Genomic DNA, 27,628 nt, shown 5'->3' with positions numbered 1-27,628 from the left:
GTCTTGAATGGCCGTCCCATTTCCCTCCTCTCCTCCTGTTCCAAAATCTTGGAAAGATATGTCAGCGACGGGTTGTCCGCCCACTTTGACCACCACATAGTGAAAGAGCAACACGACTTTGTTAGGCGTAGGTCCACTGCCTCCAACTTGCTTGACGTTCCCGTACCACTCGTTTTACGGCTTGCCTTTTGCCTTTCCAATCGATCCTGCCGCGTCTCTTTTGGCGGCTCCACTTTATTATTATTTTTATTTTTTATCAACGACCTTCCCCCTTCTCTTCACTTGTCCCTGGTTGCTCTATGCCGCTGCTTTCCGCTAAATCGTCGCATATTGACTGTATTCCCCTTCTATCTAACCTAGACACTCTGGTTCGTTGGTGCTCTGCTAATGGTTTAGCGCCAAACTCACCCACTTCCTTCTCCTAGTCGGAGTCGCTTTCGACAATAAGCAGCAAAATTGTTAGGCTTCATACTTGGCTCCTCCTCTGATTTCCCTTGTGAGAAATACCCCCGGGTACTGCACCATGGTCTGGTCACCTTTCCGTAACTGTAAATGTCTTGCCTTTGAAAATGGGCAATATAAATTCATCTTTTCTCTCTTCTTTAAGAAAAACTACCCCCGTGTGTATTTTTATGTGTGACAATTTATAAAAAATGTTTGCTAGCGATGGAGCTGCCCATAAAATTCTCGCTCACAGCCTTAACAAACATGAAATTTTAGCTCACAGTCCGAACGAACATGTCTGGTCTGTTGACCGCCAGTCAACTGCGGACTATTCAGGCGTAACTAACATGTCGAACTGAATGCGGTTGACGCCCTTGATATTGCTCATACTGCTGAAAACTGAGCTCTGCTCTTAATATCAGGCCGGCCACCTAATCCATGGAAGCGACTATATTAGGCATCAGCGAGTCTACCTCTGATGAGCTTTCCGAGGACTTTCTCGACAGACGGTATGTCAAGCATACAAATTGATCTGTATGTGGGCGCGCAGCTCAGGGTCGCCTTTCCTTTTGCTGATCAGCGCAAGCCTCGCTATCCTCAGCAGGAAAGAAAAATGCCTTCTTTCAGGTAAAAGCTAAACGGTAGGTCCGGAAGATGTTGGAACACCAGTTTGTATGCCTTGCCGCGATATAATCGGGTTCTGACACCTCCTTGTTTTTCATAGAGTAGACCGCTTCTTCTAGCTCTTCTGTAGGAAAAACTGCTCAATCCACGGCATCTTCCAGGCTGCTGTTTTCAACCCGTGCGGAATGTACGGGGAATAGAGCCCGTACAATATGGCTCATCTGACCTTAAGTGAATCGGGCGTACAGAACTCCAATTACTACTAGTCTGTAACTGAGTTCCCACGGGTGCCCATTCACCTCATCGATCAGGTCCTGCCAGCAGCGAGCTTCTATTAATCGCACTGCGGAGTCTTCTTTTGGCTGATCTATGTTTTGTTAGTGCGCTACTTGCTTCCTGCTGGTCGTTTAGGCATTGTGTCAAGGGGCGGAATTTGTGACACTCCTTTCGGCACTCGGCAAATTCCGTCGTGCGTCAATACATAGAAAGTTTGCCATGTCCCGATACCCTCCTGGGTATGGATACTCGGAAGGTGCCGTTATAAGGTTCTTAACGGAATTTACGACAGTGGTAGCTGCAGCGGCACCACTAGCGCGGCCCCACCTGCTCCAAAAGCTTCGATAAATCTCCCGGTGTTCGGTGGCCATTGACTGATCGTGTCAACCACTTCGGACGCGATGTATTAATGATCGCCTGCCGAGAAGGCTTCCTGTACTGGTCACCCGTCCATCAGTGATATCAAAGATTACGATGCAAAGGTTACGTTGGGAATGCTTCTTTTGCAACCTGGGCGCCGGAACGTTGGTGTAGATCGGGTCTTTCAAACTACTTGCCATGTTCTCGCCGCTATTACGCTATTACCCTCTGGAGTCTGTGTAAGGCATGCCTCCCTGCCCAAAATGGGGTCCTCCAGAGCATCAAGCCTGCATCATTTCATTGAATATTAGATAGACGCTCAAAAACGTTACCCCTAAACACCGAATCCAGACAAACCCATCCCCTTGGGTCTTGGGAAAGAACCCTAAGACGGGACCCGTGGCGAACCTAGATGGGAGTGGTACCTAATAAGTCGGAGTGCCATTAAGCTGTGTCCTTGTTCCGTTACTGTTCACTGCTAAGCACTAGATCAGCTTTTGTCATCGTGGCGAACTGCGCTAACGACTCATGAGCGTTTACACTCCGGTGCATATTGACCTGGATGCAGATCAGGTTAATCGCGTCCTAACTCTTTCCAGTTCCGCTCTGGAGATTGGACACCGTTCCGAGTCTGCAGTGTGTGGAATAGTCATCAGACGCGCCACGATTCCTGCATAGAACGCATATCTCCTTATCTCTGCAGGTATTTGCTTTATGATCTACCTGCCGGATCTACGGCATGTTGCCCGCCTGTCAAGTCCCCATAATCTAGACATTTGTAGCATTTGGTGGGGGCGGTACGGATTCGTATCCTACATACTAACCAACTAATTCCGATTTTGTCCTGTTAAGAAGTTTTCTCGCGTATTGCCCGGCAACTTCCACCACAGCGATTTTTTGGTGTCGAAAGTTCACTGAAGTGATACCAATCCGGACATTCGCACTTCATGGCTTCTTCTACTTTGGTCTTGAGTCTCTGTGAGGTAGTTAGGATCTCGGATTTCCAGAGAGCACGTCGGTTCTAGGCTAGAAACCAAAACTTTTTCTCCCAGTAGTCCCTTAATCGCTTCAAAGAACGTACCTTTTGTTTGTATTTTTCGGACTTAATTTGACGATGACTCCACCACTCTTCTTTTTCTGAATGGAAGACACTTCAGTCCCAGTGTCTTGCTTTCCGTCAGCTTAATATGTAGAATATTGAAATCTACGAATTTTGATTCATATCTAACAAGACATACTTTTATTTTTTGTAGCGTTAAGTAGTGTTGAAAAACCTTGGATAGAATTTTTTGACGGCGCGTCGTGTTGTTGGTTTTTGTCTCTCTTTGCCTTCTACTTTTGAGCCCTGGAGACTACCTAGGTGAATTCTCCTTCAGATGTGCCTTCCTATTTGTGATCCGTTTGGCGGTTATGGTGGTCTTGGCGGGGTACGCGTTGCTTATACTTCTCGCGCATCTTCTGTTTCTCTGCATGTCTGCCTGTAGAAGGAAATGCTATCCAGAAATTCCGCCAGGTGCATCAACTCGGTTTTTTCTGGCCTTTGGTGACTTTTTCTGGAGCAACTGCGTGTATTTTTGGCTTTCGCAAGGACTGCACTCCCACTCGATCTTCGAAGCCATCTACCCAGTTTCAGCGATTTCCTCTGTGCCTCTTCCCTGAACAGTAGCACTGCATGGCACTGGGGTTACTGTCTCCATGCCGGGTACTGCATCACTTTGCGAGTCTTTTTTTATTTGGCTGTGCGCATATCGGTTTCTTGTCGGGTATTTGCTGCTTCCAGGGTCCCTCACTCCCTCTACGACTCTACCTATATAATATATGTTACAACTCCGTCCTAAAAACCATGACAATTAGGACCACCCTTTTTGGAAACATTTTAACTGATTTAGTTTGGTTTCCATTAACCACCCCGAGTTACTCTACTTCTGATCGCCTCTATCGCTTACCAATAAACCTTGCAGAATTCTCCAATAATAAAATATATTCTACCTCATATTAGAAAACACAATGTCGTAGATCATTTTGCCAAATTGCATCCGCTTTCCACAAAGGAGACCCAGAGATTCATCTTCGCAGTCACAGCAGTGTCCCACTTGTACTTTTCCCTAATGATATAGTGACCGAACAGTAAGGGCTAATGGGATCATAGTATTGATGGAATCGTTTTGACCTTTGAAATTTTCTATTCCTATTAATGGAATACGAATGGACATCAATACTTGCTAGCTACAGAATTGTTAAATATCTGGTAGGTATCTGTTTTCGTACGCAAAACATTTATTAGAACAGGTAGAGGTGGAATAGAGCACTAGGCTAAAAGATATAAATTATCATGCACTTATGTGCAGTCGTTTTTCAAGATCAGTAGCATTGCAGTGCTATGTACCTGATGCTAAAAGAGAAATTAATCTTATTATGGAACGACGTACGAATCGATTTAGTTTAGATAATTAACGGCATCTTCGTCTAAGTGGCGATTTATTGCTTGCACCTGCATCAGCTACCTGATGAATGGAGCCCGCATTTCAGTAGCATATGTTTTCAAGCTCGAACATTTCCTTGAGTTTCTCTCTATCAGAAGTACATTAGTTTATATCGCAACTTTTGCCTGCCATTCAGCATATTTTCGTAAACTAGGTGTGGAGAACCAATCGTTAACGGGTGACGAATTATTTACACAACTTTGAGCTTAACTCGGTTATAAATCTGCCTTTAATTAGAAAGTTAAGTTAATGTTGTCTGTAACATTCCACATAAAAAAAACTTGCTAATAAATATCCTTAGAACTGTGTTTTACACCAAAATATTGAGTGCATTTAAATGCGATTTCGACATACTCTCAAAAGTTGGCTGAAGCATCCTGATCGAACTATATTCAAATGTTATTACCTTCCTTGTTATTAGGGTATCATGGATCGACTTTTTTACGATCATTTATTAAACGTTTCCAACGGATTAAATGTTCGGACAAGATTGTCACTAGTTTCAGTTAGAGTCCAATTTAGCCCAGGCCATCCAGATCAATTTATTGAGTCCTCTCTTGTCAGAAAGCGAATATCTGACTAATCAAATTTGCAATAACAACTTAGCATTATAATTCCCTCCGTTCTTGATAAATCCGACTGCATCTGACTCAATGTCACCTGTAAATATACATAATGAGAATGCATGCCAACATATATTGCAGTTTTCGGTCCAGAAAAACGACGAAAGTGAAAAGTCAGGGAACATCCTGATTTTTTGTTGCATTAAAAGTGCTCTTTTCATCGTTCAAGACGTATGTATGCGATGTAAATGGCTTCAAGCCCCAGTTACAGGCGTCTAACTGGAGAACGACATCTTCCCAAAACGGTCATTATTCTCACACACGATATGAATTATTTATGGACCGGGGAACTTTTAATGACTGCAAGTGAATGTCAATTCATAAACTGCAGCATTAATAAGGTATTTTGTGGTACCCGAAAAGATGAGATGGAAACGACCACGTTGATATCGTTTTTGACACGTTTGACGTTAACATTTTAATTGGATTGAAATGTTTATGGGGCTTATCAAGGAGCTGCATCACAGGTACACATATAAGAACATAAATTTATCGAATGCATACTAACAACGAAATAATAATCGCTGGCGCATAAGATTTATTGGTTCATGTAAAATTGGATAATTGGAAAGGAAAGTAATATCTGATTAGAAGTAGGTTTTTTATTGTTATCTGAACTATCAAGCGGCCTGGTTTACCAATCTGTGGCGATTACTGGAATGTATTTTATCGCTTCTTTGAACTCCTACAGTACCTCGAACAATATAAAGCCCCCATGGTGAACAAGTGCCAGGCATTGTCCCAGGATATGTATGGAGGTTTCACTGCATTCATCACAGAATCTGCAGATAATATCATCAGATATTTCCAGCTTCCCTAGATAATAGTGTAGCCTATAGTGGCCTTTGAGAAGCTCAAATAATCTTGCTACAGCCTGAGTTCATATCTGTCTGTCTCCATGAGAACCCTAGACTACTGGTAGTTTCACCATGTACAATTCCTTCGACCATTCCTCCTGGCTGATAGCGTCTTCTCTGTTCTTTTCTTTGCTAGCCCAATCAATTACTCAATCAAGTAGATTTAACCTCTATCCCTCTACGGTATGAAACCCAAGGCCCTTCCGCATCACTGGTCCGAACATTCTGAAGTTCTCCTGCTTCGTATGCGTCTGTAGCTAGCGATGATGATTAATCCATCCTAAGAGAACCTTCAAAATTGGCGTTGGACATGTTCCCATGGCCCTAGTGATATAAACGCAAGTAGCTCTTTGAAGTTTATATAAAGTCTTGATTTGCTATTCTAAAATTAATTCTGTTAATAAAGATATCGTACCACAGGGAGTCAGTGTTTGCATTGTGGTAATATATCCAACGTAGGTCCATCTACATTGTTTTACTGCTATGGTTCGGCAAAATTGTCACAGCTCTCGTAGCTTCCCGACATGTGCTACTGATTCCTCCAGAGTGCCTTTCAGTCGGTTTTGCTATCTGACGTCCTAGCCTACGCATCGCTCCATCTGAAGCAGCGTCTGTCACATCTTCTTTTCCTACCATAGATATTGCCCTTACAGACTTTCCGGGCTGGATCATCCTCATGTATACGGATTATCCACAACCAGACGGTCGTGGAATCGCTGAAAAATTTCATCGCTGTAGTGGTTATGGAATCGTCCATCCTCATGTAGAGGGCCAAAAATTCTTCGGAGGATTCTTCTCTCAAACGCCGCCTAGAGTTCCCAATTTTTCTTGTTAAGAACCCAAGCGAGCGAAACAGCAACCAACAACCGCAGATTTCATCGTCATAGATGTTATCGGTTGTGATTTTCGACCCTAGATAGGAGAAATTATCAATGGTCTCAAAGTTACAGTCTCCTATCTTTATTGTTCTCGTTTAACTAGTGCAATTCGATATTGTTGGTTCTTTGGTTTCTGGCACTGACGTTGCCACCACGTACTTCATCTCGCCTTCGTTAATGTGCAGCCGATCTGGATGAAGGTAGATTGTACATCTCGGGTTGTTTTTTCCATAATGTTAATGTTGTTAGCGTAGGCCAGTAGTTGGGTGGACTGCATTATGTATCACTTTTTCCAGGGGCACAGTAAAGAGGAAGCATGATAGGGCATCCCCTTATCTTACACCGTTGTTGATGGTGAATGGTCTCGAGAGTGATCCTGCTGCTTTTATCTGACTTCGCACATTGGTCAGGGTCAGCCTAGTCAGTCTGATCAATTTCATCGGGATACTGAATTCTCTCATGACTGCGTACAGTTTTACCCTGGCTATGCTGTCGTAGGCGGCTTTAAAGTCGATGAAGAGATGGTGCAACTGATGTCTATATTCCAACAGTTTTCCATCGCTTGCCACAGGGAGAAAATCTGATCCGTTGCCGATTTGCCTGGATTGGTATGGACCGATGATGTTCTGGGCGTATGGGCCTAGCAACATAGCGTAGAATACCTTATAGATGGTACTCAGCAATGTGATATCTCTATAATTGCTGCACTGCATGATATCCTCCTTTTTATGTATGATGCAGATAATGCCACCGTCAGGGATTGATTCGCTGTCCCATAACTTGAGCATCATTGATGAACCGCTTCGTGTAGTTGGTCGCCTCCATATTAAACCAATTCGGCTGTAATTCCATCGGCTCCTGCTTATGCTTCTTAAGTCGATGAATTACACAGACTGTTTCTTCCATGATTGTTGTTGATTTATCCGTCATCTTCAGTTGGCAGGACTTCCAACTCGCCGATATTTTGGTTCATCGCTTCAATATGCCCATTCTGTCGGAAATCAGATTTTTCCCTTTGTCTCGGCAGGATGAGCATCGCGATGTATAAGGCTTTATCCTACTGATTCCCCGGTATGCTGCATTCTTTCGTTTCGTTGCTTGTTTACATTCGTCGTCGAACCAGCCGTTCCAACTTTTTTTTGCGACTGGGGACAAGTATGTTTGTCGCCGTATCAATGATGACGCTCTTCAGGTGGTTGTGAAAATTTGTTGATGCTTCATATCCAGAACATTTGTTAGCGGCTATTATTGCGGCATCCATTTCCCACTTATAGGTGTTACGGAGGGCTTTATTGTGGATGGCTTCAGTATTCACTCTCAGCTGATTGTCAGATATGATTATAGGCCGTGTTATTATTCGCGCCCGGAGTGATCCGATATTGGCCACCCATTTTCTCCATCTATGATAGTCGGCAAAGGTCTTCCTGACTCCTTTGTGGATAAGATTTTGGTACGTCTCAATTTGCTTCGTTCCTTCGCTTTCTATTATTAAGATGCCAAACAGCTTGATAGTACTTTTCACAAAGATAAAACCCTGGCAGATTTCATTTGGGTAGCAGAGGCAACCTATCGTTCTCGTATTGAAGTCTCTCCTTGTATAACGAGTTGCATAGTCTGGATGCTTCTGTTGTCTACTCAATGTCGTTATCGTGCCCACTTTATGATTTGTTTTATACTACTAGATGATTGATGACCATTTTCACCTGACAACTCGTCTCATATACTTCTATGATCACTCTACTAATGTGCTCCTGGTTCCAGTTCCTTTCTGATATCTCTTTACACTTCCAAATAACTCATCTTAATCTATTCTGTTGCAATGGCTTATTATCCTATATACTTCAGAATTGCTCTCAAATCAATATTATCCTATGATCCGTCATTGGAGATTCAGCCGAGACTCTTCAGTTCTTAATTATCCCACTTATAAGAGTATTCTTTAGGGATATTGTCTGATACTAACCACAAATGATAGCGTACAGTGTAAAATGTGCATTTCTATTCACTCTCTAATTCACCAAACACATGATGAGCAGCCCAGCAGAAGTGGCGCCATCCTTTAAAAATGCTTCAACAGTTCACTACTTCAGTAGGATCGAGATGCCATGAACCATTGACTTCTAATGAAGCCTCAATAGTTACCAGGTCTTCAGTCAAGAACTCTGCAAGACATATTTTATATATTTTATTTTATATATTTTAGATCGTATTATAGAATGATACAAGTTCTTGGTTCTCAATACCTACATACTTCCTCCTGACAGACCACAGAGTTCGTCCAGGTACACCTTCTTCTTCTTCTTCAATGCACGACAAGTCAAATCGGCATTTGGCCGCCAGGATGGACTTCGTCCCACCAAATCGTTCCGTCGATGGCGTCTCCCAATTGGACAATTTCAGCAGCTTTTTATTAGTCTCGTCTACTGATTCCCCTCACCGTTTGCGTGGCTTTCCCACTGGGCAGTATCCTTCGGGTGTGTCTTTAAATATCCTGTTAGGTATTCGCTTGTCGCCCATCCATTCTACGTGACCGGCCCACTGCAATTTTCGTAGTTTTACCACCATCGATGACGCTAGGTCGTCATAGAGCTGATACAACTCATGGTTGTATCTAATTTGCCAGTTAGCTCCATCTTTTACAGGGCCAAGTATTCGACGTAGAACTTTACGTTCATACGTGTCGATCGAATTCTCCAACGCCTGCCCGCTTCACAGCAGCACAGGTGGTATTATGGTCTCATAAATTCGAAGTTTACTTTTTCTGTGCACCTTTTTACTTTCCATAATCCGTAGGACTGACTCGTCGCTGAGCTTCGTCCTTTTCATTATCATCCGTCGCTATGTTTACTCCTAGGTACATAAAAATGTCCACATTTTCAAAATTAAAACCACCCGTTGTCGGGTTTTGTCATATTGACGCCTGTCTTCTTGATTGAGTCCTGAATTTTGTTTTCTTTTCAGTAATTCTTAGGCCAACTTCTTACGCTGCTTCATTTAATTGTAGGAATTCTTCCTTGACGTTTGAAATTGAATGTGCCATGATGTTTATGTCGCCAACGAATTCAACTATTTACGGAGATTTGTAGAGTAATGTACCCATGTTACCTAACTCCGGTTTACGGATAGCATAGTCAAGCCACGTTAAAGAGCATGAGGCCAGACAATCTCCTTGCTTTAATCAGCAGTTTCGAAGCATTGCGTTAGCTCACCAAGCGCCTTTACTAGGGATTCAGTGGCCATCGTCAGTTCGGTCATTCGTACCAGTTTTTTACCAAAGGCAAAATCATATCAATTGCCAAGTCTGCTTTGCGCCTCGTCAAAAGTTCGTCCGGCAACATGTGCCACAACGGCGTCTGCATAACCGACCAGGGGCGACCGTCCATTTTACGGAATTGAAGGCTTTTCTGACATCAAGTGTTATGAGGAGCTCTATCCGTCGAGATCGTCGGCTGTGTGCCTCGGTCCGCTGAACCACATCCACGACCTCCATAATAACATCCACCATGAATCTCTCTGCTTTGAACCCGAACTGTCTTGGGGATAAGTCCACGGCAGCGCGAATCGCTTCAGCGAGTCTACCCCTGATGAGCTTTTCGGCCACTTTTCCGGTCGTGTCAAGCACACAGTCGGCAGCTCAGAGTCTCCTTTTCATTTGCAGATTAGCGCTAGTCTCGCCACCTTCTAGGAACAGGGAAAAATGTCTTTCAGGCAAATGTTGAACGCCCTAAGCAGATGTTGTCGGAACACCAGTTTGTAAACTTTCGCCGGGATACCATCAGGATCTGGCCCTTTCTTGTTTTTCATGGTGAGAACTGCTTCTTCGAATTCTTTTCATTGTGAAAAGGGGGCAATCCAAGTTTATAACCAAATCACGCTTAATGTCCCCGCCACTTCGAAGTTTTTCTGTTAGTAAAGATCTCGGATTTCTAGAGAGCACATAGGCCTTTTTGTTTTCGTTCTTCTCCCCCAGTAGCCTCTTAACCGCTTCGCCGAACGTACTCTTGCTCGTCGTCTTCGGGCTTAAATCAACAAGGACACCGCCATCCCTTCGTTCTTCGTATGGAAGGGACTTCCGCTTCATTATCTTCGGATTTCATTTTGTAGTCGGTTTCACTGAGGACTTCCGCAAATGTCTTGCCTTCCGTCGGCTTAATGATCAGAACCGACTGCGTAGTCCTTCTTCGTTTCCTCGTCTTTTTCTGCTAGCGGTTTTCGGTTTGTAGTCTGCTTGTCCACGTTTGCCTGTAGAAGGTGATGCGCAGTTCCTCTACTTCCATCATCCCATTTTTGACGTCTTCGCTGATGTTCTTCTGGAGGAACGCATACGCTTCACCACTGTCGCGCATTTCCTGATAAGCCTCGCTTCTTCGGATCTAGCTAGGACGAACGACCGCACTTCCACTCGGTTCATATCTGAATCCAACTGCTCAAGGCTAGTGATTTTGGCTGGGTTTTTTTCCGGAACAGGGAGGCTGAAGGATATTGGAGTTACCGTCCCTGTTTCAGCCACCGCTGCCCCTTTCGCTGGTCGCTATTGTAAGCAACGCATTTTCGTACTGCGCAATCAGCTCTTCCCCCTTCCCTGATATTTCGTCCAATATTTTAGTTTTGTTATGTTTGTTCTCCATGTAAATGGTTTGTCACACTTTGCATTAAGATAAAATTTGTAATTAATTTGAAGTCCAAAACGGAGGCGAATAGGGTTGTTGCTGATACTATTCCTTGTCGACATCGGTAACGTCCTTCATGATGCCTTTTGGGGACAACGTGGGGAGCTACGATGAATGTATGATGGAATTGAAAGTTTTGCCAACTTTTCCAGCCACGCTACCATGCGGTGACCATCAAGCATTCAAATTGAAACGGCTCATTCCTAGCGCTTCCACAATGGGGCTTGCGACGGGTTAGTCTTGCCTTTTTCTCACTAGCTTTCTCCAATTCTTTACCCTCATCCTCCATTCACTGGAACATACAAGGTGATATTGACAAAGCAAATGAAGATGTGCATCCCCAAAAGGCACTCAGAAGCAGTGACGTGTACTATTGCCTATTGTAAATAGGAAACTTTATCTCATATTCCAAGATAGTTTACGGTCAACTTCCGAATATTAAATGTATTTGAATTTGGATTTGTATTCGGTAATATGTGACTCAGGTAGATGTTCCAGACAGTTTGAACTTCGAATTATGATGGACTGAAGTATTAGACAATCAATGCGCTGGTAATATAACCAGTTGAATAAATCACTTTTTCATAAGATAGTATTCATAATTTCAATGGGTAAGCTACCCTTTCCGCCGACCGCGTTCTCGCCCGGTAGTATTTCTGCAAAAGAACGTGGCCCCAAGCACATACCTTATGCTATTATCCCACAACTGACCCCCCGGCAAATCTTAATTGAAAGACATTTCATTCCAAGCCCATATACATAACAATTAAATTCTTATGGCATTCCTTTTACGCGACACTTGTTTCAAATTAACGACAAGATCTCACACGAAGCAATGGCTCAAGATACCATCAGTTAATCCGAGCGTGATCTATCAATGCCATCTGGTCCGTGCTAGCTTTGCTAATAAATCTTCTCGTCATCGGGACTGAGGCCACAATGTACTACTTCCCGGACGAACATCGAAATGTAGTAATAAACAAGTTGCAAACAACTCATTGTCAAGTTGTTGTCAACTACAAAACCACTGGTCAGGGCGCCTAGTCCCAGGCAGTGTAGCGCGCCGCCATTAATCCAATTGCATTACTGCACTAGAAGTGCACTCGCCTTGTCAAAATTGCATTATGCTCGGCTAATCTATCTTCGCATCACCGGCTCATAAATCGAACCTGAAGTTATTGTAGATATTATTTGCACCTCTCCGATTGAATCAAAGTGATCCTTTTTGAATTTTTTTATCAGACACCTTGATCGTGTCTGAAGCTAATAAGGTTTTGCCGCTACGTGTATCTGACTGATCTCACACTGACGCTAAGGCTCATTTGCGGTTACGATCTTCCAGAAACATTCGATCCTCTTTAAGATTTCTCCCATTTATTGTTGTTAATCCGCATGAAGAGAGTCTCGCTAAATTCATTTTTCCATTGGCCGTTTGCTTTCAATTTCAGGAGGAGGAGAAGGCCATCAGATTAACAGCCCGCGAAAGACGCTTCATAAAATTCGCATCAGTCGAATATGATGGGCAGTTGTATATGACGCCACAAGACTTTCTAGACTCAGTCGTTGAACAGGAGCCAAGGCGTAAGTTGAACTTGAAGTCATTAAATAATTACATGCATGCACATATAAGGCTGTCATCATTGTTAATGTCGTAATTAAACGATTTGTTTCTGTTCTCTATTTAGCACGTTTGAAGAGACGAACCCTAACAGCTAATGATATTAATCAGATCAAAGATGTGACGCCTCCACTCAAAAAAGGTTCGCCGGACATGTTTCGAAAGTTGCGTGATAAAGGTAAGAACGCTCTTAAAACAGAACCTCTTCCACTGTAATAGGTACTAATGTGAGTACTTCAGGCCATCTTAAGTAGCAGCACGGAAGTAATTACCCATTTGTGCAGATGTTTACTTTGCAAACACTTTCCGTGATCCGCTTTTTAATTGAAAGTACTAAGTAGAGTATTTTTCATGTCACACGAGTTTTGTACTGGTCGGTGAAGCATCTGCAACGTAAATGAATCCTCTATTTGAAATATTACAGTTATATCAGCCATATGTTATGATTTGAATATATGGTAGGTTGATACAACAGGAAAAACGAGGATCTGCTTTCTTCGATAAATCTGACATTCAACTAACAATAACAGACAAAATAGAGTAATATCGAGAAGCCTAATTGTAACTTATCATCATGTCATGATCCTACTGTTGCGAAAAACCTTTTTTCTTCCTCACTTGCTCGCTCCCCCAAATTGCGAAGATTTAGAAGTAACTAAACAAGCATGTAGTCTTCTTTTTCTTCAGCCTTTGTTCCGTTCATAAGCGGGGTCGGCTCGTCGTGATCAGTTGCACCATTTTATCAAAGGCCTGATCTAGACGTAGACACGAGGCTTTCAAATCACTATCCAGTCAATCAGCCGGTCTTTTGGTCGTTTACCATCGACTTCGATGTTCATACCGATCTTGGCAAGAGAATTTCCTTTACAGCGAATTACATAACCATACCATCGAACACGCCCCTTTTCCAATTTTTCCACGATGGGTACAACCCCAAATCGCTCGTGGATGTCACATTTTCGGATGTGACCAAGGCGTTTCACGCCACTAGTCCAACGCAACAACTACCTCCCCATCACCACAGGACGCCGTTCATTGTGTTTCATAGTCGGCCAACAGTCAGAACCATAGAGGGCGATTGGGTGGACGACGCTACTGTAAATTTTAGATTTGAGACGTTCGTTGGTACGTCGATCACAAAGAACACCATTTCTGGAACGCAACTTCATCCAGGTTGCGCTAATTCGTGAATTAATTTCATAAGGCAGTTGTCCATTGACTGATAGCATTAACCTGAGACATTTAAATCACTCAGTTCTGGGCAGGGCTGCCATTGACAGTGATAGTACCAGTTTCATGATGATTGGTCGTAAAAAAATCAATTTTATTCAGATTGAATCTGAGACCGTGTTGCATGAGGCGATCATTCCACTTTTGGACAAATTAGTTAGTCTAGTTTAGTGGGAAGAGCCGCAGTTCCAAGTACTCAGACTGTGCTAGGCCCATGGTACTATTTCCGGAAATTGCCTATTCAGGCTTTCGCTAATCTGAGAACATTCTCCAAGGACAGGGAATGCCCATACTCTTTGTTGAAAAAAACCTTACCTACGTATCTTCGTATGAGGTCTGAGGAGAGCGGGCAGCTGCATACGAAGTGCAGAGTCGTCTCTTTTTCCTCTTTGCATTGGCTGCATATGGTCGAGACCACCACTTCGATTTTTTCCATGAGGTAGTTTATAGGGCAGTGTCCCGTTAAAAGCCTTACTAGGGTTTCATGTCCCATTTTTTAAGGGACAACAATAATGCCATTCTAGCGGCCCCGGGTTCCTTCGCAAAAATGTTCGCCTGCCGGCAGAAGTTCAAATTTCTCGATTCGGATGCGTGGACCTTTGCCATTTTCCACTTCAGAGTAGACTTGACAGTAGATGGCCGGATGCCATTGTGGATTCAGAACCTTGGCGAGCCAGTCTGTCAGATTCCTCATTACCAGTAATATTTGAGTGCCCTGGCACCCACATTAGGAATGTTTCGTTCAGTCAGCCAAGTTTCAGCAGCACCTGATGACAACTCCACACCAACTGGCTTGATATGTCGTTACTGTTTAGTGCTGATAATGCTGCCCGACTGTCGGAACAAATTCGAATAATGCGATATATTCTTCTATACATACATTCTTCTGCTGCCAATAAAATGGCATATATCTCCGCATAGAATATTGGTCGTCATTTTTCCGAGAGGTCAAGCCAGTTCCATAATCGGATTTCACAAGAACATCCCTATGCTCGATCCATTTTCCATAACTGACCCGTCGGTGAAGATTATTAAGTCTATAATTCCAAAAGATTCGTGGTCATTTATCGTCATTCTTCTATTTTGATGATTACAACGGAGTATGCCTTTTCGAAGACGAAGCCTTTCAGCGCACCAATAGTATCAAGCCTATTTGGGTCGTTAGCTGCTTTCTGTCTCACCTCAAACTGGATTGGGGATAAATTGAGTGCCAGGTTTTGGTGATAGTCACCAGGTCTTACTTATCGCAGTCCTACGACACCAAAGCAATCTGCAGGGTTTTGAGTATTGTTCTTGGATATGGCGTTTCCACGTTAACCTGGAATCGATTTGACTGTTTCTACCAGTTGGATTTCCGCCCCTGCTGAAATGGGTAGCGCTAGATCGTCCGCCAATGCTTGCGCGAAGATCTTTGTTTCCTCCAGGACCCATAGCAATCTCAAGGTGGAGCCATAACAGAGGAGAGAGAAGCCCTCCGTGTGGGCAACCTCTAAGACACCTTGCCTCGATAGATTCCTATCCGAACAATATGTGCATCTTTCTTCAATCTACCATGTGAAGAATCCAACTGATTGATTGAGACTTGCCGCATAACAAATCGCCGCGAATGAGACATAATTGAAGGTGCCTTCGATGTCCATAAATGCGTCTAAACCGTATTCTTTATCGGACATTGACTTCTCAATTTTTGCCGTTAGTTCATGGAGTGCGGTTTCCATGGATTTTCCTTTTTGGTAGGCATGTTACCTACAACGAAGTGCCCGCTTAGGGATATATGTATCTCTTATGAACCGATCTACTAATCTTTCCAGTCCTTTTAGTAGAAAGGAAGTTAGACTAATCAATCGATAGCTTTTTGCGTCTACCTAGGTGCGTTTATTTCATTTGTGAATAAATATTACCTTAACACCACCCCAGCTGGTTGGAATATAAGCATGTGCCAGGCAAGCGCGGCATGTGCAAACCCAGGGCATCCACTCCCTCTCTTACTAGAGCAGGAATAATGCCATGCAGTCCTGCAGACTTGGAGAAGTTGTTCGAAATCATTTTTGCTATGATACGCCAGGCAAACTTCATCTGCCTAAAGCAGTGTGTAGAGCACTGGACGTTGTATGTCCCATGTGACAGTGCCCATAGTAAGAACGAAGAGGAATGGGGAGAGGGCGATTTCTTGATGAACACCGACAGAGACACGAAACACGAACCACCCCCAACAATCCGAACTTTACTTTTCGGGTCGTAATATAACAATTGAACCCAATGCCTGAGTTCCCCTGGTACTAAGTGTTGTTGTAGAGCATACCAGATGAGTTAATATGGCACCCAGTCAAGCACTTTCTCCAGATCTAGAAATGCAATGTAAAGGGAGTTATTTTTCTCACGGTGTTTCTCCATGAGTAAAAGCGCAGCGTGTATTGCGTTAGTAGTTTCGCAGTTCTTGGCAAACCCCGCTTGATCCACGGTTATTTGAACGAATTCGCGAATACGGTTGTCAAGAATGCGTTAAAAAGTCTTCATGGTATGGGAGAGAAACTGGATCGAACGGTAATTTGAACATTCTGCTTGCCTACCTTATTTCTTCTATATTCAAACTATGTTATTTTCTTGCCAATCAAATAGTATTCTATCTTCCCCAATAACTCGATTGAAGCATTCACTGAGCCACAGTGTTGGATCCTGGCACTTCGCTTTCCAGAGCTCAAATGCGGTGTTCTCAGGTTCTGTTGCTTTCCCCGACTTCAGTTGCGCTAGCAGGTGTAATTGCTCTAAATGTTGGGAGTGCTTGTGGAAGAAAAATACTGTTCTTGTCATTAATGCAATAGGAGTGTTCGATATCCCGTGTGCGTTCGTGTTGGTTTTTGACAAGTCGATATAGATCTCTCTGGCCATCACGAGTCTTCAGGTTATTGTTTAGATCTTTTAGTGGACTGCATGTAGTCTACACTAAAATTAGAAAATCACGGAACCTTCATGAGTTCACTTTCTTCGGCAGCAAAAAAGTGCCTGACAGCGTAGGCTCGCATATTACGTTACTAACTACTTCTCCTCATTTCTATCTTCACGTCATTCCACCAGAACTAATTGAAACGGGATCCAAGGGACACGAAGCCAGTATCCAACACGTTTGAGAGTCGCTCAACAACATCAGAGCGGCTCTTCGCCCTTGGACGTTTTGGCAATTATGCCCCCAACTACCAGGGACGGAAAACCTAGGTGCCGTATGGTTTGAACGAGCCAACGAATTTAACCTCCGCGTCTATTGTCGAACGGAATCCAGCAGAGTACAGATTTCGACTCCATGACGCGTTTAGAACCCGTAACTAAGTCATGTTCTGGAGCAGAACGTCGTCAATTAATCACGGGTGATAGAGAATATTTATCGAGTTGCCCTACCAACTAGGCAACGAATTTCCGACTAATCAAAGAAACAACTCAAATACTCCACTTGAAAGGACGCCATGAACTCAGCAGTCAGGAAAAGATTGGTAACTGGGGATGTTGACCCAATATAATATGAAGCCTTGATGGTTCAAGGTCGCATCTACAGAATATGCTGAGACTCTCCCAGAGGCTAGACCGAAGATCTCAAAACAGTCTGGTGTACGTTGGAGCTGTCACGGATATTCGTCTCAATAATCAACATCTTGGAGCGAATAACAGAGGTATGCGCGCGGGGACCGTTTTGGATGTTTCTACTCGCCAAAAGAGTCAAAAAGTTGAGAAAGGGGATTGGCCGCCTCACGTAAGCACATCTTGGAAATCCATCACCATGGGTGCACAGATGTTTTGAGATGCCAGTCGAAGAAATCCTCGAGGTGCCGAGGCTGAAACTTACGGTATGCCCCATTTGCAGTTGCAGCTATCGCAAGAGTCTTCAGTGAAGGACAGAATACACCTTGTTCTTCCAAAATCAAAGAGGATTTTATAAAAATCTCAGGCCGGGAAAGTAGAAGCAGCGTGGCTCCCACCCCTTATACGTTCATGCGAGGCCTTCCTCGAAATGACCATGCCTGGTATAACTGGAGCTGATATGAAAAGGCAGATAATTTGAAAGCGCCAGGGTTGACAAGATTTACAACTTCTGACTAAAGCATTTTAAAAGCACTCACAGGGTATTGGTAAATCATTTTATTCAAATGATTGCCGATCTGAAAGGAATTCCACCATTCTTCATCAAGGGGATAACTTATCTCATTCCCAGAGAACATCGTGCCTCTTGCTCTTCAAAATGTCGACCGATTACTTGTCTTCTACCATCTACATGGTTTTCACTTCAGTTCTCGGCACGTACATCTCAAAATATCTTGATGTTCACATATTGATAGCTAAGGAGCAAAAAGGATGCGCAAAAGGCTCCTGGAACAGTGAAGAACACCTTATAATCAATACGGCAGCTGTAAAGCAGGCTGTCCAACAAAAATGAAATATCTTGACAGCCTGCATCGATCTTAAATTAGTTTTTGATTCCATATGATATTCCCGGTTACTACAAGTGTTCTGTCTGTACAAAATCAACCCAAATGGCGTTCTTCTCCTCAGAACAATGATGCAGAATCGGAGTACGAAACTATCGGAATCCTCACAAACATCAATCAGGCGTGGAATGTTCCTAAGGCGACTCTCCAAGCGCGGTGTGGTGGTGGTTTTTTTGGCTTTGAATCCGTTATCCCAGCTTTTGCATGAAAGCTAATATGGGTTCCAAGTTGTACATGACGTATTGTCGAAATGTACCTTAAGTAATTTAATGTATAGTGACGGCATCGAATTGTATGCCAAAGACGAAAATCAACTTCACTCCTTGCTGGACATCACCATCCAGTTCAGCAGAGATATCGGCATTCAGTTGGGTCTGGAAAAATGTCGTATGAAAATAATTGGATTCGGACGAATTTGAACGGCGTTTGAATCTTGTCCTTAAAACAGAGCCTTGCGGTCCTTCTATATACATTCATTTCAATACAATGATTTAGAATCGGTCAATAAGAGGTTACTATTCTATGAGACCGAAGCATTCTTAACTTTCAGGATTCGGGATACTTCGCTCCCAACAAAAAATAATAAATGATACATTCTTCACGACTCCTGTAAAGAGGAGACCAACACATAACGTCTGCGTGCAGGGTGTTGAGCAGTACCAAGTACACCAGTCGTCATAACTCCATCTGCAAGATTCTCCATCAAAACCTTACGTTGAAGTATAACTTAGTGGCAACCTATCATCCTTACTATAAGTATACTCCGCAGAGAATCTTGGAAAATGATCGGAACAAACCACTGTGAAGTTACACTATTGCCACCCACTACAGGGTTAATCACAATAGACCCGATCTAGTTCTGCTTCTCAAGGAAGAACGAGCATGTCTCATAATCAATGTAGCCGTACCGTTGGGTCGGAACCCTGTAGAAAAACAGCAAAAAAATCAAGACCTACGGCTCCTTGTCGGACGATATGAAGCAGATTTGGAGACTACAAACGATCGAAGTTTCGTAAAATTTACATAAAGCGCTGAAAGTGATCTTAGGGTTGGACTATATATGAAGATACAAAAAGCGGTCATTCTTACAAACTGTGCTATAGTCCGAAGAGTCCTGTCTGGTAACAGTCTGTCCTGGTGGGCTCCAGTCGTAATTTCCTTTAATATCAATTTGTCTCTGGTCTGCGTCACTGCTTGAAGTGTTTGCGCCCATCGAGGATGTATCAATACTTTTTCGAATGGTCACAAATAGTCTGTGTCGAAATGCATCATCGCTGTAATGTGGGCCTGTGGTCTTCAGTCCATCCTAAAGTTGGTCGCCCTTTGGTCTGGTTGGGCGAGAAGGAGGCTCCTGGGTTTTTTAACCGTATATTAAATCGACCAAAGGATCAGAGTTGTCTTTGAATCGCTGGGAAGAGTAAGAGAACGAGCGCCTATTGATATAATAAGATGATGAGTTATCAGTTTATATTGGTTTCAAACAATCCACACAATAGTTAAATTAAAATTGATAAAATACTGCATAGTATCCCTCTTCTTACGGTATCAGAGAATGCACCTCATTCGCGATTTTCTCAGCACATCTGTTCTTTGCAAATCCTGCTTAATTCTAGCTCTCAATCACGTATTTGTTCCAGGCTGGTCTTCTGGTACACTTTTGTTCACCCTTCTAATGAAAAGGCTCATTCATTGGGTTTATAACACATATGGTACATAACTTAGGAAACAAGCATTCCTTTGTGATATTTTCTACCCAGCCCCCATTTCTGTGTTCTGATTCGGTACCGCATATAATTGTTTTCCAGAAGTGTACCGGAAACACCGGCCTATGTAACGGATTTGGGGGGAGGGGAGTGTCTTGCTTTGCCTGTCCATTATGGATTAGCAATTATTTTCGTTTATAGTTGCGATGAATATAAAGATTTTTCCTTCCGTTTGAGAAAGAAGCTGATGAGCATTGAATATTTGATTAGGTATTGGCGGTACTTGACGAGCTGTTGTGCCTAGCCATCCCCAATACTTCCATCTTAATTAGCTTTCGAAATTCAAGGCAAAAACGCTGACAGTGTCCGCAGAAATCTCTAGTTTCCCGAGATGATAATTTAACGGCGATGACTACTAGTATTCTTTTGTGATCTTTATTTTATTTATGATCCCAATTTAGCCTGGAACTCTGGGTTAGACCTTATTGAGCGAGCCAAACATATTCAGCCTGTTATGGCCCCATGAATTCACCTGGTTAGACCTAAATAGCTGCTTGAGTTTTGATTAGAACAGTTATGGTTTATACCATTGAACTTTTTGGTTGTCTGGTGTTTCAATGATTGTTTTTTTTTTATTAGTGACAACCCTATTGTATTTATTTGAAGATGTCGATATTTCGGGAGCCAGTTGCTCCCTTTCTCCATGTTTACAATCAAATCCCGTTAGTAGGCGGGGCAATCACCTAGAAAATGTTCACACATATGCACAACTACTGAATCAAGGCCTGCCAGAATGCCCACAATACATCTGCAAATCTGCCTGCTTTTCGCCAGGATTAACTTTGCCGTATGTTTGTTTGATTCTGACAGGAAAACTTTGGTGTGTCCAGCAGCATTGAGGCTCAACCACCTGTCATTATGGGAAGCTTGCTCCCAGTTTTTGATAGGAGCCGGCATAGAGTAAATTTAACCCCTCTTTTGCTAAAGCATAAGAGATTTCATTTCTCCTCTACACCACAACGCCCTCAATGTAGCTTGACTATCGCTACAGATTGCGATGCACCTGCCCTTCAACCGCTCGTCAATCATTCAGGTTGCCGCCCTTAGGATCGCATACACTTCGCCCTGAAAGTCCTTGCATATTGTCCCAATGGTAAAGTCTCCTTTTCGTTTTTATTCGGGAGGTAGACTCTTGCTCAAGAACCTTGTTCCGTTTTTTAACCATCGGTGTGGAAAGGATCCGTGTATCGTAACACGCATTCGTCTGGTTCGTCCCAGTTTTCTCTTCGTTTCAAGATAAGTACATATTTTCTACTAAACAAATGTATGCTGATCCGAAAATCAGAAGGCATTGCGAAAATTGGATTCAGTTCTCCAAATAACTCTTCCAATGCTCCGCGCCCCCACGTTCATTGTTTCCAAATAAATCTAATCGAATTAGTCTATGAGCTGCTCTCATTGCAGTGCTCTGAATAAATAAATACCAGGACTGCAAATTAAGTAATGCACCGGTAATACCCAATCCCACAGTTCTTTCCAGGGTGGCTACTTTACAGTAAAAACTCTTTTCTTTCACCTTCAGCCACTACACTACGGATGCATAAGTGAACATCGACCTAATGATACCAACATATATCGACACTACCTGAGGCCTAAGTCCCCATATCGAGGCAAAGGTCACAGCCCAGCTATTCGTTTGATCTTTACCTGTACATGCTTGCTGCAAAGAAGGTTCTTGTCTAGAATAACTCTCAGATACTTCACTTCTTCGGAGAGTTGAAGGTTTGAATGCCTTATCTGTCAAAAGCAAAGACTTTTTGTAAATAATACCATTGTGGTTTTATTTGGATTTACCGAAAGTCCATGCCTCACGCACCAACTGTCAATCAAATCAACGGCGCGTTGTGTATTTCTATACACCGAGTTGTCGACCAACAACTAGCACAGCCACCTCATGAGCATAACCTTGAGTGCTTATTGGCAGACTTTGCAGTTCACATAGTAGTGAATCGATCAACATACCCGATACTCTCTCTCTGATGGCATCATAGAGCTGTTGGAAGGGCCCTTTCAATGTCCACAGAAGAACATCAACTCCAAAATAGCGTGCTTGCCTTTCAGAGTTGCACCTTCTATCTTTGAAACCAAAGAGTGAAGAGCGAACTCACGTTGGTTTTCATTTAATCAGTACGACCTTAGCGCCTTCTTGCGAATGTGAAGCTAAACCAGTCTCTCCAGAGATTTTAGTGAAAATTACGTTAAGTTAATTTGTCTGAAGTTCTTTGAATTTTAAGAGTCATTTTTTCCAGCCTTTTATCAAGGGCGAGGCACGTAGCCCAGAGCAAGACATGCTCAAAAAAATATTCTTAGAAGTTGCTTTAAGTGCTCTATAGCTTCCTTTAGCATCGCTGAATAGATCAATGCTAGGTGCTTTAAGGATAGTATAGTGCATCTAGACTTTTCATTGGTAACAATCGCTCTCGCCATGTCCCAATTCCCCTTGCAACACCTTCATGTTGAAATATTTGCAGAAAGCGGCAATCCTCTTCCTTCAATTTCTGAGACTTGAAACTCTGGAGTTCGTGAAAGTTCCATCCGGTTTTCTAAGAGAGTCCAACTTTGCCAATTCATCCTTATTAAGGACTCTGCACACCCTGGAAGTCTCCCGTCCACCTTCCAGCTCCTCACAGTATGCATTAAAGAAGTCTTGTTTTGAAAGTTTTACATGCCTTTTATATTGACGATGTGAATTCCGAAAGTTTAATCAGTTTTCGTTCTTACTGCTTTGACAAGCACGATTTAGGAGTCGTCGTTAATTAATAGCTCTCGGTTCCACCCTGGAACCGTTTTATCGCTTTGGCCTCGGGAAATCGGCCTTTTCAAACAGAAAAACATTTTCTCAGCATAGTTGTCGCTCTCAATTTTGACATCATGACGCAGGTTCTCGGTCCCGAGGATTTCTCGTCGAAAAAGATTCTTGCCTCTTTACTGATCCAATACCACCGATTTTTTTAAAACGAACCCATGGCCCTTGTACCAGAATTATATAAGGAGAGTCCTGAAATTTTGCCAGCCTTGCTGCCAGTAGATAGAAAGAGACTTTGGCATGATTCAAGCTAATTCGACATAAAGGCTGTTTGTAGACATAAGTGTAGTCTAATGCGAAAACCGCCACCTACGGAAAAGTCAACTGCGTCCAGCGTGTATTCCACCGGCGTTACCGGCTTTTGCCTACCTCCTTACCGCCGAAAGTTCCACTTTCATGCGTCTGATTTCTCTGGATATCACCACACTTGGTGGTGTAGCAACCATCATGCCCTCATTCTCGCCTTCTTTCGCAGTTCCTACATGTTCAACTTTTCCTCCTGGAGGCGGAAGTGAAGGTGCTGTCGGACAAGCTTGTAGTCCCTTCTCCTTTGCGGCTGAAGTTTCCTTCTACCGAGCCTTCCTCTCCCGGGAAGAGTCAGGCAGCAGTTTCACCAGCAGGAAGGCTCTAGTCAGGTTTCCAGTCCGTCTCATTAAAGAAGTTGCTGTACTATCTTCTCTGGCTGGCCGTACCGTAGACACTGGGTGCACGGTTTACCATTGAAGTGGAGAACCCGTCTTCCACAGATTTTTCCGTAAGGCCTCCAAAATTCGTGCCTCACGACCTGATTTCTCAAAATTGCGGGTGGATTGATTCGAAGTCTGTGACTGTGGACAGTTACAATTTTTTGTTTCCACCTTCATGTGTTCGTTTACACCCTGGGTGTAGTAATAAACTACCATAATCTCCTCCACTACGACAAGGTGGTGACCGAACGGAACAGTCGAAGTGGATTAGTTTTCACAACAATTTTTATAGTCAAAAGTGGAATGCTATCCAAAACCCGCCTACTACGACATAAGTAACAAACTTCAACCAGTCCTAGCCCTACTATACGCTCGTTCACATCCATCTTAAATAAAGCCAGTTTTGGGAATTCGGAATTTCCTTGCCGAGAAGCATATGTTATTCAAAAGCTACTCATAAACTTGTCTCCTCCTAAATCGCTTTTCTGATGGATTTCTATGCCCAGTATATAGACATAAATTTTTGAAAGTATATAACGACTTGTGATAAGAAAAACACTGTTAGATCTATTTCTTGGCCATATTTGTATCTCAATCTACTTCCTGATTTTGCATATTTCTCTCACAGAAAACCTAATAACATGTTATCATATCCGCAGTTTTATTTTCAATATTTTGAAGTTTTATAGGCCAATTCCGTGGAGACTTAAAACCGGAACTCAAATTTTCATTTCCAATTTTATGAATCTAAATTCTCGTCCTGCAAAAAGTAGGCAACTGCAGGCATACGAAAGATAACTCCCCTATTTTTTAAAAAGTCACATTCAAGGAAAATGATGCGCATAAAAATCGTAATAAAATATTATTTTTATATTGTCTCCCTTCAAACCTCTCTCCTTCCCCGCCCCGCCATCCCTTCTAAACCTCGGCAACAGATAATTGTGTTTGCTTTAATACCAGAAGCATTCAAATTTGAAGGATATGTTGCCGAAATGATTATAAAGGAAACTTTATAGCATTTCAAACGGCTTCGAATTATTATTCACAAACAAGAAAATTGTGTCCCTTCTGGTATTCCACATATTCTGAGTCTTTTAGGGGCGGAAATAAAACACATGAGGTCCTTGACTTCTAGAAATTGATTTGAAATCGTATCTTCCTTTGTATACATATCGAAAGGCAAAATTGCTGCATAGGGAAATCTGAATATTTGAATTTGTGACTTACCAAATAAATATACGTAAATCGATTGTTTAGGTTGATGTAGGATTTAGTTTTCAATATAATTATTTGAACTGGTAATTGGTTAATATCGTAACGATATGCAATCGAAATGGTTGTATTGGGTGGATCGTTAACTTTGCTATCCCAGGAAACGCTGCAGCAATTTCAAACCTTTAGATTTTATGAGCGCCGAGCCGAGCGATTATCACCTGCAGGCTCAGATTCGGATGCTCAAGGGTAGTCGCTTTATGTCCTTACGCAATCTAGCGCTATGTAAATATCGTATTTATAAATACTTTGCGTCAGGCCCTTGTACAAGTGCATTTGTATTTATTGCAACTGCATTTCGTTTGTAATTAAGAGTTAGAAATGTCTTTATATCCGTATGGTGTCTCTGGCATTTACCGCAGCATCACGGATTACTTTTCCCAGGGCCAGGTTAAAAAGGGGCATCCCATTGTCTTACACCATTGTTGATGTCGAATGGTCTTACTGGTTTTGTCTGGCCTCACACATTGGTCAGGGTCAGCCTAGTCAGTCTTGTCAATTTCGTCGGTATACCGAATTCTCTCATGGCTGTGTACAGTTTGACCCTGGCTATGCTACCATAGGTGGTCTTGAAGTCGATAAAATGATCGTGCAACTAATGTCCATATTCCAACCGTTTTTCCATCGCTTGACGCAAACAGAAAATCTGATCTGTTGCTGATTTGCCTGGAGTGAATCCCCTTTGGGATGTACCAATGATGTTCTTAGCGTATGGGGCTTTCCGGCCTAGCAAGATGGAAGAGAATATTTTATAGATGGTACTCAGCATCGATATACCTCTATAATTGCCACACATGTATGGGACAAATAATATCCGGTTACCAATCGTCAGGCATTGTTTCGCTATCCCACACCTTGAACAAGTTGATGAACTGCTTAATGTAATTGGTTGTCTCCATATTTAACCAGTTCCTATATATATGTGTTGTATGTTCCTCCCTATATGTTCTGACATTCATCAAGGTGCCGGCGTCCCATCACCACGTTGTCAATTTGGTTGAAAGTGGTCCCGTCTGGAGAAGATCTCGTACTCGGACGTACCGACGGTGCGTTAGCCATATGTTAACGCCAAAACCGAAGGAAATACGGCGAACTCGGTGTGCTGCTCTTCCGCAACGGTTTCCCGGTAAAAAATATCGCAAAATTCTATTTTCTGATAAAAAAAATGTTTACCATCGATGAAAAATTCAACTGCCAAAATGATCCAGTATATGCTCACAATTGCTATGAAGCCAAAGAAAATACTTCGCGAGTCCAACGTCGTCACCATCCGACTTCTGTCATGGTATGGTGGGACGTCTCATATCACGGAGTAACTGATATTCATTTCTGCGAGGCCGACGTCAAAACCAATGCGAGAGTGTTCGAAAAGATGTTCGAGGATGTAATCGAGCCATTGAGTGAATTTCTATTCGCTGGAAAGCCGTCGTGCTTCCAGCAGTACTCGGGCCCCGCTCCCAAAGCGAAGATAATTCAGCAGTGGTTAGCGGCGCATGTTCCTGACTTCACAACCGCGGATGAATGGGCGCCAAGCAGCTCAGATTTGTATCCTCTGGACTACAGCCTTTGGGCTAAGTTAGAGGAGACTACCTGCGATCGAACTAACATCGGTTTGGAAAGTTTCAAGGCCAGCATCGTGCGTGCAGCTCGAGAAATGCGGCTTCACACCGTTCGTGAAGAGATCGGGCCTGTATAGCTGCTAACGGCGGCCATTTTGAGTATTTTTTTTCGTTTGATCGTTTGAAAGCTCTATGTTTCCTTTTTCTAATGGTGTACTTTTCAATTGATTTGGTTTATTACTTCGTGAGAAATAAAGATTTGATTGACTGACAGAACTTATGGCTATACTAAGTATATAGTAGTAGCTTTTCTCCAGGAACACACAAGGAGTGCGCGTTCGATGAAAAAATGCGCAAATCATCATTCCGTTTTCGTTGCCGGGTTCGTCGTTGTCAAATACATCCAGTCCGAAGCACCTTTTGTGGCTTCGTAACATATTGTTTTCAAACCTCAATCTGGAGGACTAGCTGGTACAATTTGTCCCGGCTTTAGGCGCATAGCTCCCCGCTTTTAAGCGCATATCAGGGAAAAAATGAAGATGCGTCCCGAAAATGAAGCAATGGATGGATATACACTGCTTTATTGAGGCCACTCATTAACTACGAGGCCGTGGTCTGGATACACATAACTGAACTCAGCACAACAGCTAAGGAGTGTGGATCATTGTCAACAACATCCCTAGAAGTCCTTCTGGGAATAACCCCTCTCCGTCTACACATACAGATGCAGGTAGGGGCAGAATATTGCTATTCTAACCGACAGCTAAGCGGCTATTAAGTCTCTTAAATCCTACCAGGTAAACTCGAAACTGGTATGGGAATAGACTGAATACGCTCCGCTTGCTCAATAATTGCTGTATACTCTGGGTTCCAGGCCAAATTAAGTTGAAAGGCAATGAGGCGGCGGACGGACTGACCAGGAAAAATCAGCGACGCCGTACTATGCTGAAAAATGAAGGGGAACGGTTGAGGTGACTGTACTGTAGTGATCTTATCAGCAATTG

The 27,628-nt window shown here is 42.9% G+C and overlaps 1 protein-coding gene across 3 annotated transcripts in view; it reads left to right on the top strand.

Moving 5' to 3' along the window:
- LOC119659251 (calcium uptake protein 3, mitochondrial) overlaps positions 1–27,628 on the top strand; it is a 207,594-nt gene that overhangs the window by 152,673 nt on the left and 27,293 nt on the right. For all 3 annotated transcript variants that reach the window (XM_038067237.1, XM_038067239.1, XM_038067238.1), the window contains exons 2-3: positions 12,664–12,796; positions 12,901–13,011. In XM_038067237.1, the coding sequence (XP_037923165.1) occupies positions 12,664–12,796; positions 12,901–13,011 (244 nt within the window). The remainder of the gene's footprint in view (positions 1–12,663; positions 12,797–12,900; positions 13,012–27,628) is intronic.

This window comes from Hermetia illucens, chromosome 6 (genome assembly GCF_905115235.1).
Source record: "Hermetia illucens chromosome 6, iHerIll2.2.curated.20191125, whole genome shotgun sequence".
NCBI lineage: Eukaryota > Metazoa > Arthropoda > Insecta > Diptera > Stratiomyidae > Hermetia > Hermetia illucens.
This window is presented reverse-complemented; position numbering and strand designations above follow the sequence as displayed.